The sequence below is a fragment of the Eulemur rufifrons genome, chromosome 2 (genome assembly GCF_041146395.1).
Source record: "Eulemur rufifrons isolate Redbay chromosome 2, OSU_ERuf_1, whole genome shotgun sequence".
Classification (NCBI taxonomy): Eukaryota; Metazoa; Chordata; class Mammalia; order Primates; family Lemuridae; genus Eulemur; species Eulemur rufifrons.
Window position 1 is genome coordinate 88,822,562 of NC_090984.1, and position 13,010 is coordinate 88,835,571.

Consider the following 13,010-nt stretch of genomic DNA (forward strand, 5'->3'; position numbering starts at 1 on the left):
ACAAATGTGCGACAGGGAGGCCTTTGTTGGGGGCGCTTTGCTTCCTGTGGGTATTTTTGGCATGGACAGGTAGGAAAGAAATCTAAAACCTAAAGTGAAAAGCAGTCCACATCCAGAGCTCTTAAACTTGCGGGGCAGAATAATTTACACCAATCGTTCTCAAACTTGAGTGTGTAACAGAATCACCTAGAGGACGCGTTAAAACACAAGTGACTGGGCTTCAATCCTAGAATTTCAGATTACTTAGGTCTGGGGTAGTGTCCAAGAATTTCTGACGAGTTCACCAGTGGTGATGCTTGTCCGAGGACCACCTTTGAGAACCACTGATGTGGTAAGCTTGGTAAAATGCAGATTCCCTGGATGACTCCCGGAATTACTGAGGATGGGCCCATGAATCTAAACATCATAGGTGATGCTGATACAGGTGCTCTAAGAGATATCACCTTGTTTTCAAGGGCCTAGACCACAGGACCATAACTGGCTAATAAATGGGGGACAAGAGAGGGACTGGTTCCTTGCCCTGCTGGCAGCCTTCATCTGTTCTCAGGAATAGGGTGTGTTTTGAATTTAAGGTGCTGCCAGCCCAGCTGTCATCACAGATGCAGCTCCAGGTATCTGGCTGGGAGATTCAGGAACAGGAAAGGCATGGCTGCCCAGGGAAGCCGCATCTCAAGTTTCTGGGCATGCCCTCTAATGGTGAAAATGTGATAAACCCTCTGGCTAACCTGGGGTCTTCTTGAAAGCAGTGATGCGCAGTGTGTGGAACCTGGACCAGCAGCATCAACATCCCCCGAGAACTTTTAGAGATGCAAATTCTCAGGCCCTCCCCCAAGTCTGCTGAATCTGAACCTCTGGGGCTGGGGCTCAGCTACTTGTGTTTTAACAAGTCCTCCAGGTGATTCTGTCTGATGCACAAATTTGAGAAACACTGTTCTAAAGAATGACTAGTATATAAAGATGAAAACTTTGCAAGGACTAGGCCTTTCTTTAAAAATGTAACTAGTGCTTTTATTTCTGGAAATGCTAAGTGAATTAATTCAATAAAGTAGGTGAAGAAAAAAAATAAAAAAAATTAAAAAAAAAAAGAATGACTAGTATATGTGTAGGTCTTAGATTCAATATTAGTACTTTGAGTGCTTATTTCATTGAGGAAAAATATCTTACTGGAAATTTACAGCATAAATATTATAGAAGAACAGTTAAGGTGGTAAACCAAGGCTGGGTTTCTCAGCCTAAGCATTTTTGACATTTTGGGCTGGAGATTTTTTGTTGCAGGGGTGATCCTGTGCATTGTAGGATGTTTAGCAGCTTCCCTAGCCTCTGCCCACGAGATGCCAGTAGCAGCTCTCCCAGTTGTAACACTAAAAATATTTCTAGACACTGCCAAATATCCCCTTGGGGGCAATCAACCCCATCTGAAACTGAGATCGATTTTGTCTTAATTTTGTTGATCAAGACAAAAATATAATTATTATAGATTAATTTATTTAGTGAACAGAGTCTTCCAAGATTGTGCTTAGTTTTAGGGGGCAACAAACAAGATGAGGATCCCAGCCCACAGAGGATTAGAGTCTTAGGCAAACACAATTAAGTCCAAAGGTTAGTGCTGAAGTTAGCAGCGTCTGAATCTTAGGATACCTGTAGGCGTAGGAGCTGGGCTTTGCAGCACAGAGAGTATCCCAGCAACAGCTATAAGTATTCCTAGTCAAAAAAGCTGAGTGGATCTGTCTCAGGCTATTAAGTGTTAATAATCCATCTCCTTTACATGCTGCTTATAGAGAGGGCATTGTTTTACTCAAAGACTGGAAGACTAAAATAATGAGCTTGCAAATCATTGTTGTGAGGGCTACAATTCCAGATGTTATTCAAAGAGCCTGTAAAACAAAATATCATAGTAATTACCAGAGTAAAATTTAAAAGTAACTAAGTTTTAATTTTACCTGATACATTAATCACTAGAAAAAGATTCTGAATTCTGGCATTTTGTATGCTAGACATAAGTGACATTTATAGCAATATACATTTGCAAATATGAGGTATAGTAACTTTATATTTAGCCACAGTGTACTACTTTAGAAAAATGGAAATTAGCTTATATATAATTTGGACATTGGTTTTCACATAATTTAGAGGAAACATCACTATGGACAATCATTACTTTAAAAAGACAGCCCTTAAACGTCATGGAAGAAGTCACTTGAGAAGAAACCCGTCCCTCAGTGGATCGTCATCTTCTACTGTAAAGCTTGCTGTGCCCGTATAATGTGCTTGTCCTGATACTTCCACTATGACAGCTTGAAAATCACCACATTTTGCTTCCTGCAAAAAGAAGAGGAAAGGCGTATACTATCAAAATATTGCACGCATATTGTATCTTGCCTAAAAGTTGTACTCTTGACTTTTATCATTAGCCCCAAGTTAATCCTATAGGCAAGGGACATAAGGAGAGTGATATGGTCAGACTTGTGTTTTAGATACATTAGCTGTAAAGTGGGGATGAATTGGAGAGGTGAGAGACTAGAAACCTAAACATCTGTTAAGAGATAACCTCAATTCACTGATTGAATCCAGAGTCACTAGGGTAGTTTTTAGTGAAGATGGAGAAGAATATAATATAGAGATACCCTGGGGCAGAACTAACAGATCTGTTGAACAACATATGTGGGAACTGAGGAGAAGGAATAAGTCAAATGTGATCACAGTCTCTAGCTAAGAAGTGATGCTAATGATGCCATTAACCAAGACAGGGAATGAGAGAGGAGGAATATGTTGTAGGAAGGAAGAACTTTTTAATAAGGCAAGTTTGAGATCCCTCTGGGATGATCATTTACAGATGAGTATAGCGAACAGCTGGAACCAAGAGTGGTAGATTCAGGAGGGAGTACAGAGTAGGCATGGTAGGGATGGGGGTTGGGGAGTCATCAGCAACAGATGGTTGAGAATTGAAGCCTAGTAAATGGATGGAACTGCCCAGTGGCATCAAACTGTAGATGAGATGAGAAGGAAGTGAAGAATGAAATGATGGGGACACCTAACTGGAAGGACAGGGAAAGGGAGCTGGGGCAAGTAAAGAGACAGAGCAGGTACCCTCACAGAGCCTGGAAGAGCCCAGGCAGAGAGGGAAAGAGTATGGTAGAAGAGAAGATATTCTGGCAAGCACGATAATAACTGTAAAATAAATAACTTCAAATTGTAACTATAGGATCTTTTTATTTTCTAATTTTTTAAATAAGAATACCTGAAGCTAAAGGTAAAATGCCATATATAAAATTAGGGTACAGTAATTTATTATCTTTTTATTAATATAAAGCTGCTATAATACAAAGCCCCAATGAACTTTTGCTTTGTCTGGTAGCAATCTACTATAGTGCTTAACAGCATAGGGTCTGCTCAGAGAGGTCCCCGTTCATAGCCTGGTTCCCTTACTCATTAGCCCTGGCAAATGACCTAACTTCTCTAATTCTCCATTTTACCATCTGTTAAAAAGGGATAATAAAAGTATAGTATCAACCTCTTAGGATTCTTGTGAGGATTAAATGAGGCTGTACGTATAAAGCACTTAGCTTGGAAACTGACAGATAGTGAAGTACTCAATATATGCTATAGATTATTATTTTTATGTTCAATCTTGGATTTTGAAGACAATGTGTTCCAAATTTTTGCATACAACATAAATGGTTTGGTTTATCACAAGATCACTATATGATATAGGAATCCCTAACTTAAAGAAAATTCAAATTCAGAAAAACCAAACTTCAAAAACAGCTATATTAAGATAGTTTGCTATGTTAAAGGACCCTCTATGAGTAGATTCACTTAATAAATGTAGATTAATCATTCTACAATAGATTACATTTACTACTATGAGTAGATTCATTAATTAGCTGTTTTAGCACATTTAAAATTTGATCAGAGCTTCCATGTCCTATTATATAACATGAAACACTACTATGGAATAAAATAAAACAAAAACAAAAAACCTCTGAAACCCTAATTTAGTGGTTCTTAAAACTTTTAGTCCCAGGATTCCTTATAGTTTAAGATTTGAGGACCCTAGAGAGTTTTTGTTCGTGTATTATCTTTCAATATTTGCTGTATTGGGAATTAAAAATATTCGTTCATTACTTCATTTAATAAAATAATAAACCCATTACATGTTACAATATAAATAACCTATTTTAATGAAAATAACTATTTGCCAAAACAAAAACTGTTTAATGAGAAAAGTGGCATTGTTTTACATTTTTGCAAACCTCTGTCATGTCTGGCTTAACAGAAGACAGCTAGATTCTCATATCGGCTTCTGCATTCAATTGGCTGGGATATCCCACATCATGTAGCTTCTGCAGAGCTCCACTGTACACTCTTGAGAGGATGGCAGCGAAAAACAAATAATGTCTTAGTATTATTATGAACATAGTTTTGACCTCTGGACCCATGGAAAGGACCTTAGGCACCTTCTTGGGTCCCAAGACCAAACTTTGAGAACCAATGTCCTAGTCGAAAAGAAGTTTTTAAAGGCTTGCTTTAAAATTCTCTTCTGAGGGCCGAGTGAAGAAACTTATCAAACACCCAACTCAGGCCTCTTCAGTCCCATAAGGAACACATTTACAAATAAGAAGCTAAGGGTGTCACTCACCCTCACAGCTTTTCCTGTGAATACTGAGCCAGTTGCACTGCTTTTAAAGGCTCTGGTCTGGTTCAGTTCTAGAAGCCCTTTGCGATACTGTAAGGCAATTCGGGCTGTCACTCCTGAACCGGTAGGACTTCTGTCAACCTGTTTTGAAATAAATGAAGATAAGAATGTTCAGTGTTTTGGTTCCATCTTCTGGCTTTTATGCCTTGAAGTTACAGTTTTAGTACCTGTTCATCTGCAAACACACAGATGTTGGTGGTTGGTTCCTCACTGTATGCATCTTTTCCGTCTGTTATTATAGTTCCGTATAGAAAGGCAAGGTCTTCACTATCAGGATGATTAATTTTAAACTGCAAATAAGAACAAAAATTATCAAACACATGGAAAATAAATATTTTGATTCAAATTTATTTGTATAGATAATGTAGATAGAGCCCTCTCAGATGTAACTTTTCAATCTTTATCATTTTTTAAATACCTTTTAGGGCAAGGAACTAAATGCTAGAAATTGTCTTTGTCTAGTTTGAATAAACATAGTTTTATTGGAAGTTATGATTCTTATACTTTGAATCCCTTCTAAGGAAGTTAGGAATAGTCCTGTTTTATACACACCCCACCCCTCAAACTCTCTTTGAAGCACTGACCCCAGGATAGTCAACCCACAGGCGGGCCGTGGCTGCTCCAACAGGATGAGCTAAGGCAATCATATTCTCATTCCCAGGAGCTTGAAGGGATTAATGTGGAAAAATCAGGCAATGAGTACCTAGAACTGAAGTTAATAACATTAATAGAGACGAGTACTATGAGAAGACATGAGTAAGCAAGCGTTCTAAGGATGCAGAAGCTACTAGGTAAGAGAAACAACTGGATAGAAAGATTTATTGTAGAGGATGAAGTCAGCTGGTTCCATGAAAAGCAGCAGATGCACACAGACAGAGGCAGGCCCTGGCAGGGTAGCTAAATCTCTCAAAGGTACATTCAGGCCCAATTACGCAATGTTTTCTTTTGTTCTTGGAAGGTCTAGTTGTTTAACTTTTCCTGGATTTCTGTGATGTCTGACAGTGTGATACAGATTACTATACTCTTACTTCCCTGTGTATCTGGACAATTAGTACATTCCACTTGCACCTACCTGTCATTTAAAGCAATTGATAGAATTGGGTTCTTAAAGTCCAAAGAGTCCATCTAAAGATGAGTTAAAGAGGCCTGCAGACTGGACCTTTGTTTTCCATCCTCTTAAAGCCCCTATGCCCCACCCCTGCGTCAGCACCATTCCAGCATAACACTGTTCATAGCTATGCCTGCCACTCCCACTAAAGCAAGATCCTTTGAGTCTCTGGCATCTAGCATAATGACTGACATACAATGTGTTCTTGATAAATGTCTGTTTATGTCTTATGAAAGAATGAAGATGAATTTATATTATATCAACATTAGCCCCCACAAAAAGGCCTTTCACTAAATCCACTTCAGCTGTACAAATGGTCAGCAGTTCACAAAGTAGTTGTACTGCCTGGCACCTCAATAATAGAACTCGTCCTCATATTTTTCTCAGAATCCCTCCTTCCTCAAAGTCCACCCCTTGCCACTTTGCTGAGAAGTTCAAGCTCTAATGAGAAGTTCAAAATTACTCCTTTTAATAAGAAAACCATGACTTTATCTGTTGAGTTCATTAAAAGTCAGGAGAAATTATTTTGTGCCCAATTAAATAACTCAAACTATTATCTGTCTACTTAATGGAATAGAAAATTGATGTAAATCCAGAGCTTCTGAAGTTACTGTGATAACATAATTCCACCTATTAGTATTGACAGTCCCGGAAAAATAATTTAGAACAGTGATACAGTCTATATTTTCATTTGGTTATTTAAGTTAAAAATTATGATAAAGCTTCAGGAATGTTAAATAGCCCTCTAATAATTATTAGTACAAGTACATTAGACACTATCTTTCATATTTTTTTTTACTACTACCAATAAATTCTCATATACTATTCAAATATTGTACTTGTATTTTATTTATAGTCCCAGTTTCAAGGTAAAATGGCAGACGAAACCGATTTTATCAGAATAGATTTCCCAAGCCAAAACTAGAGTTACTTGAGTAGTTATTTAACTTCTAAGCAATATAGGAAATGATTCACTAATTACGAATTAATGTTCCCTGTGAATAAGAGAAAGTCTTATAAGACTTAATGAAATCTATTTTGTAAGCTATATTTTACATTAATTATTTTCAAGTTTTACAGAATGACCACATATAGCAAAGCATATGCATTTTAAATTAGTGGAATTCTATATATTTACTATACATTTAAATAACCACAAACTATATTAGTATAGAAGAATTAAAATTAATAATAATTTATTGAACATTATGGACCCGATACTATTCTAAGTCTTTTACATGTATTGATTTACTTCATTCTTAGAACCCTATGAAGCAGGTATTTCATAATTTCCATTTTGCAGATAGGAAAAGTAAGGCATATGGAGGTCATGTAACTTATCCAAGGTTATGACCATTACAAGTGGCAAAGCTAGAACTCATAGGTAGTTTTGCTCTAGAGCCTAAGATTTTAACCAGTCCTCTATTCTTAGTACTACTAATTTAAATATTAGATATTAGATATTTAGTTTTCTTTACAGACATAATAATTTCTATTTTGTCCATGCCACAGAGGAGAACATTTGTTATGAAGGCAGAAATTGCACTGACCTGAGCTTTCACTGCTTTTGTTACTGTACTCGCTGCATCTACAAGGTCCCTTGTCTTTGCAGAATAAACATCAAGTCCTAACTTTTCAGCACTAACAAATGCATAAAATGCTCCGCCATATGCGATGTCCACCACCACCTTTCCATGTCCAGGAACATCTACCATGAAATCTAAAAAAGATGTGTTTGGAAATTAGATGTGTTTGTTAATAAATATTTTAGCAACAAAATTCACAGCATTTTTAATATATTTCCAGTAAGGGGGGGTGTTCTTTTCCTATCATAAAGTGGAATGAAGAAAAAAAATCAATTTTTAAAATGAGTAAGCATTAGGTAAGTAATAACTAGGTGCATCTTTCTATTTTTAACTTGATCTTTACATAAATTATTATACTGAATGCCACGTTTTCCCCAACTCATACATATGCATTTGTTAACTACTCTGAGCAGCTTTTCTAGGAAACATCATTTCTAGGAAATATCCTAGAGGCTGAGAGAGGGAAACCCCTGGGATATCCCTGTGAAAACTACGAAGAAAAATATAGGTACCTGCTTATACCATTAAAGATAGTTTAAAATGGTGAGGATTTTGGATCCTATTCACAATTTGGTTTTCTTCAGCTGTAATGTCAAGACAAATTTTTTGAAAAAAGATTTCTCTATATAAATTATATATATTTAATCATCTACATATTTTCATCTCATTAAAGTATCCTGCAGACAAATACTCAGAATAAAGGCATTGTAGGATCACTAACCTCTACAGTATCATTTAGCATGTTTGAGCATTTTAAGTCCCTGACATACCCAAAGGTTCACTTGAAGTTCAGTTGTCTGATATCCTTTTTTTTTTTTTTTTTTTTTTGAGACAGAGTCTCACTTTGTTGCCCAGGCTAGGGTGAGTGCCGTGGCGTCAGCTTAGCTCACAGCAACCTCAAACTCCTGAGCTCAAGGGATCCTCCTGTCTCAGCCTCCCGAGTAGTTGGGACTACAGGCATGCACCACCATGCCCGGCTAATTTTTTCTATATATATTTTTAGCTGTCCATATAATTTTTCTATTTTTAGTAGAGATGGGGTCTCGCTCTTGCTCAGGCTGGTCTCGAACTCCTGAGCTCAAACGATCCGCCCACCTCGGCCTCCCAGAGTGCTAGGATTACAGGCGTGAGCCACCGCGCCCGGCCCAGTTGTCTGATATCCTGAATCGGTATTTCCAAACAAATGCAACTGGGTGATATTTTGGGACATGAAACTGTTTACTCTTCGAATTTTCCTCTCTTCCTCCTCCCCAATTCAAGCTGGCTTGATGATCACTGTCTCTGGGGGAAGCATATGATAGGGGAGATAGTAGGTCTTTCTGTTTTTGTTTTATGGAAATCTAATCTCTGGGGGATGGAGGTGGGCAGAAGGCATTTGTTGGCAAAGGAGTATCCTGAAGAGAGGAATATAGAGAGAAATGTCCTCTGGCCTGGGAAGAGAAGAGGCTGGAGGTCCTGAGTACAGAGGACCTGTGTTGACTTCCCCACAGCATCACGGGAAGGTGACGTGGTGAAACAGAGGCAGCAGACAAGGAGCGGGAGGCAAGGGCAGAGGGCAGGGAGTGGGAGGCGATGTTCTGCTTTGCTGGTTAACAGTGCAAGCCTAGGACAGAAGGGCCCTCCTCTCCAAGGTCTTGGCACTTTTAAGAAACCTTTGTTCACACATATCAGGGAAGAGGACAGCACATAGAAAGATGAGGCTCAGCCAACCAAAAGGACAGAGTAGGGTCTCAATTTCAGAAATCAAGTTGTTAAAAAGGAAATATTTCTTGTATTCCTGAGTTTTCACACTGAGTCATAGTAAGATCCCAGTGTGCTATGAGTTCTGGACTAGTCTACAGAAGCCCTTTAACACATGATGTGTCAAACCAGAGCAAATTTATAACCAAGTAAAACATGCCTGTGGATCTTAACAGCAAAATTGAACCAGAAATGTCTTTATCTTGATGCTGGCGCAACATGAAAAGTAGGTTTAATGAAAGGAGAACGGGGAAGCAGATGGAAATTCGGGACTGCCCCAATGTGGAGAGGTAAGGTGGGTGTGCATGTGAAGATGGGCAGCTATCAGGGACAGGGGTGGCAAGCCTGTGTCTGTCTGTCTACCCTCTTCTCTTGATTGTATAACTGAGTGGGGAATTGGCCACCAATCCTGGGGCCAGGGCAGAATGGGTAAGCTGGCTCAAGAGAAGTGATCACTGGGCATACGATCATTCCCCTGGCTGCCCTTTCTAGAATTTTGGGGTGGGCAGTTGGGTAGGGTACTATACCTCGCTGAGTTTCAGTTTCCTTTTCTTTAAAATGGACCAGATGTCCTTGAAAGTTACTTCTGTCCATTAATTATCTGTGAGTATTTTTAATCATGAAATTACCAATATTAAAAATTAAGATACTTGTTTTACATGAGTTCATTCTATGTACCAAGGACTTTAGCCCTTTAATTCATGACATTAGCTCCTTGATCACTACAGCTCTGGGAGGTAAATACTGTACTACTTGCCATCCTCACATTATTCCCCAGAGTTATGCACCGAATAAGTAGCAAAGCTTGGAGTTAAACCCAGGACCAAGTGACTCCAGAGCCCAAACACTTTTTACTAAAATATACAACTGTTATCCAGAAGTCAAAACATAATCTAAGGTTTTTCCTTTCCTTCATACAGGCTTATCACTGAAATTTCAATTTGATTTACTTTGCTCAAGATTTAGTGAGCACCTACTATATGCCAATTACTAAGGGGGAAGAGGATAAATAAAACAGTCTTTACCCTTCTTCCTTGTCCAACTGAACTCCAATGGACAAGAAAGACAAATTTTAAACTATGCTGTGTGAATGAGGTGTAATATATTAAATAGTTTTCCAGAAAATTAAAACACATCTCCTTATACTGCAAACATTTTAAGGATACGAGGGAAGAAATTTGATAAGCCTAGGCTCTAATCCTAGTTCTGCCACTTAGTGTGGCTTTAGTGTGCTCTTGTGTAAAATTGCTATTACCCCTAAAAGGGCTGTTTTAAGAATTTCATGTGAAATGTGTGGGGAATGCCTGGCATAGATTAGGGATACACTAGATGTTAATATTAAAGCCAAAAGTTTAATTTCTAATGGGAATAGGGTTCTCAACAGAATCAAATATTTACATTTGTTAATCAGCATAATCTCCAAATTTCATTTAGTTACTCAACAAGTAGTCATTGACTACCTATTGTTCTAAGCTCTTGGAATACGGTGAACAAAATAGAGTTTCCATTTTAGCATGGTGGGGTGGAGATGAACTCAGCAACCCTCTGAGGCGGGTACTGTTGTTGTCCTCATTTTACTGGCTGTGACACTGAAGCATGGACTCCCTTGAACAAGGTCACCGAGGTGGGGAATAGCAGAGAAGTGATCTTATACACCATTAGCCTGCCTTTCATGCATTTTTCAAAGTAGAAATACAGGATTTCATTTTCTTAATAACTCAAAGTGATCATTAATGCCCTCTAATTATTGTGCTGTCACACAGTGAGGCTGTCAGGAAATATTGTGCAGAGGGGTTGGCTGCCTCTGCCCTAACCAACCCAGGAATATGATGTAGTTGGTGATCCTGCTGCCAGCTGTCAGTGCCCACTAAACGTAGAGTGCTTCTCATCTGCTGCTGGGGTTGCTTACGGGGAAATCAGGTAGCCATACCAGATAAATTGTTGAGGTTTTTTAGACGCAATCCTAAACATAATCCATCTCCCTCAAATGCCCTGCCAATCCTGACATGACACCATTCTCTCCTAAAGGGCAAAATGGCATCAATTTCTCCTGAGACATTCTTCCACAACTTGTGTGTTTCAGCTGCCTGAAGTTGCTCTAAGAGTGACAATGCTTGTTCTATTACTGTGGCATTCATAATCAGGCTAATTTGCAGTCCAATTCCTTAGGGAGGATAAAGATCAAACTTTCCAACAGATTGGTTTGCATGGCTTGAAGACTTTGAAGAAAAGGGGTGATAACCCTATTCCTGATTAACCAAATTAGCTCCCAGCTCACTTCCAGTCACAACTACTGAAGTATCTTCATGGATTCACAGAATTCAGCCCCTTGGAGGGAATACTCAGATGAGACTAGATGCCAGCTTGCCAGGTCATCCCCATGAGGAAGCTCCCTCTTGTAGGGTTATGGTTATAGAGGTGCCCTGCTTTATGTGATATACTGTACTAGGGAACCCAGCAAAACCTTTTAATGGCTCTATATGCCTAGAAACTCTAACTAGCAATCCTATGCATCCTGCAGTCTTTCCATCTTGAGGAATATATTTTATATATTTTTAAGTATCTCGCATACTCTAATCCTAACGAAACAATTCTATGAGATAAATGAATATAGGCACAGAGAGTTTAAGTAATTTGCCTGAGGTTTCACAGCTGTAAGGGGTTGTCAGTATTTGAACAAAGGCAATATCTGTTCCTGTTCTTAAAGAATAAAAGCAGCAACATCTGTACCTTTACGATTTATAAATTGTCTAGTTCACTCATTCTCATTTGATTCTTCCCCAAAGAAGTGGGGAAAATGAGGGAAAAAAGACTGTGTTTAGTAAGTAATTAGGGGTAATAATGTGTCTACCAAGCCAGCCTGGAATTCTGGTAACGGGCTGTTGTTTGCTCTTTCCTTGACTCTAGCATGCCTTGCTTTATCAGCTGTGAATTCCCTAGGAATGCCTGACCAGCGCAGAAGGCTGCGCTGAGTAAGGGAAATATGAATTCTTTACTCCTCAAGGCTCTCCCAAGACCACGAGCGGATAGATTTGCGGGATAATCTAATTGGATGCACCAAGCAAATTCGCAAGGCTAACATGCAGACACATGTTCGCAGTGATTTATAATTACTTATTCATTAATTGCAAGGGTATGCGGGGTGGTTAGTTGCGCCGCGGGGTTCCATCCCAGAGAGACGGTTAATGTAGTTAGTTGCAACCCGGGTTGCAGCTCCGTCCGGGGCTGGAAGGGTCTCGCGGGATACCTGTGGCCAGCACGAAGGCTGGGACGCTGTGGAAGCGCACCGGGCCACGGCTGCGGCCGCCCTCACACTCCACGAAGGCGGCCACCAGCCCGCACGGGCAGTGGATGTTGACGCGGGCCTCGCGGGTGCCGGCCGGGGGCGCCGGCACCAGTCCGAAGTCCAGAGCGAAGCGGCCCAGCGCCAGCACGGCGTGGCCGCACATGGAGCTGTAGCCCTCGTTGTGCAGGAACAGGACCCCCAGGTGCGCGTCCGGCAGCTCGCTCGCCACCAGGACGGCCCCATACATGTCCCGGTGCCCTCGGGGCTCGAACATGAGCCGTCGACGCACATGGTCAAGGTGCTGGCGCATGTAGCGCCGCTTGGCCAGCAAGGTGGCCCCGACCACGTCCGGACACCCCGCCAGCACGATGCGCAGGGGCTCACCACCCGTGTGCATGTCCACCACCGACAGCACCGGCGTCCCCCGGTCATGCGGGGGCAGCCGGGGCACGGCCAGCGCGCACTCTATCGTCTGCATCCTTGGACACAACCACTGCCCCACAGCCCTCGCCTCAAGTCCAGATCCTGCCCTGGTTTTCCGCGGGAGAGGGCGGGCCGCGAGGCAGCCCCCCCAGGAGGCGGGGCCTCGGAGCC

At 40.5% G+C, this 13,010-nt stretch overlaps 1 protein-coding gene across 3 annotated transcripts; it reads right to left on the reverse strand.

The window, feature by feature from the left end:
- Window positions 1-1,511: 1,511 nt before the first annotated feature.
- On the reverse strand, window positions 1,512-12,992 carry L3HYPDH (trans-L-3-hydroxyproline dehydratase). 3 transcript variants are annotated; one of them, XM_069465005.1, is made up of 6 exons: window positions 12,378-12,992; window positions 7,355-7,524; window positions 4,864-4,986; window positions 4,640-4,777; window positions 2,159-2,319; window positions 1,512-1,874 (listed from the first exon to the last, which is right to left on the reverse strand). In XM_069465005.1, the coding sequence occupies exons 1-5, from the start codon at window positions 12,892-12,894 to the stop codon at window positions 2,194-2,196; spliced, it is 1,074 nt and encodes a 357-aa protein (XP_069321106.1). In that variant the 5' UTR covers window positions 12,895-12,992; the 3' UTR covers window positions 1,512-1,874; window positions 2,159-2,193. The 3 variants fall into 3 exon arrangements, with proteins under 3 accessions (XP_069321106.1, XP_069321103.1, XP_069321107.1); XM_069465002.1 differs by having other exon boundaries at window positions 1,512-2,319; XM_069465006.1 differs by lacking the exons at window positions 1,512-1,874; window positions 12,378-12,992 and adding an exon at window positions 12,043-12,121 and having other exon boundaries at window positions 1,886-2,319.
- Window positions 12,993-13,010: the final 18 nt, after the last annotated feature.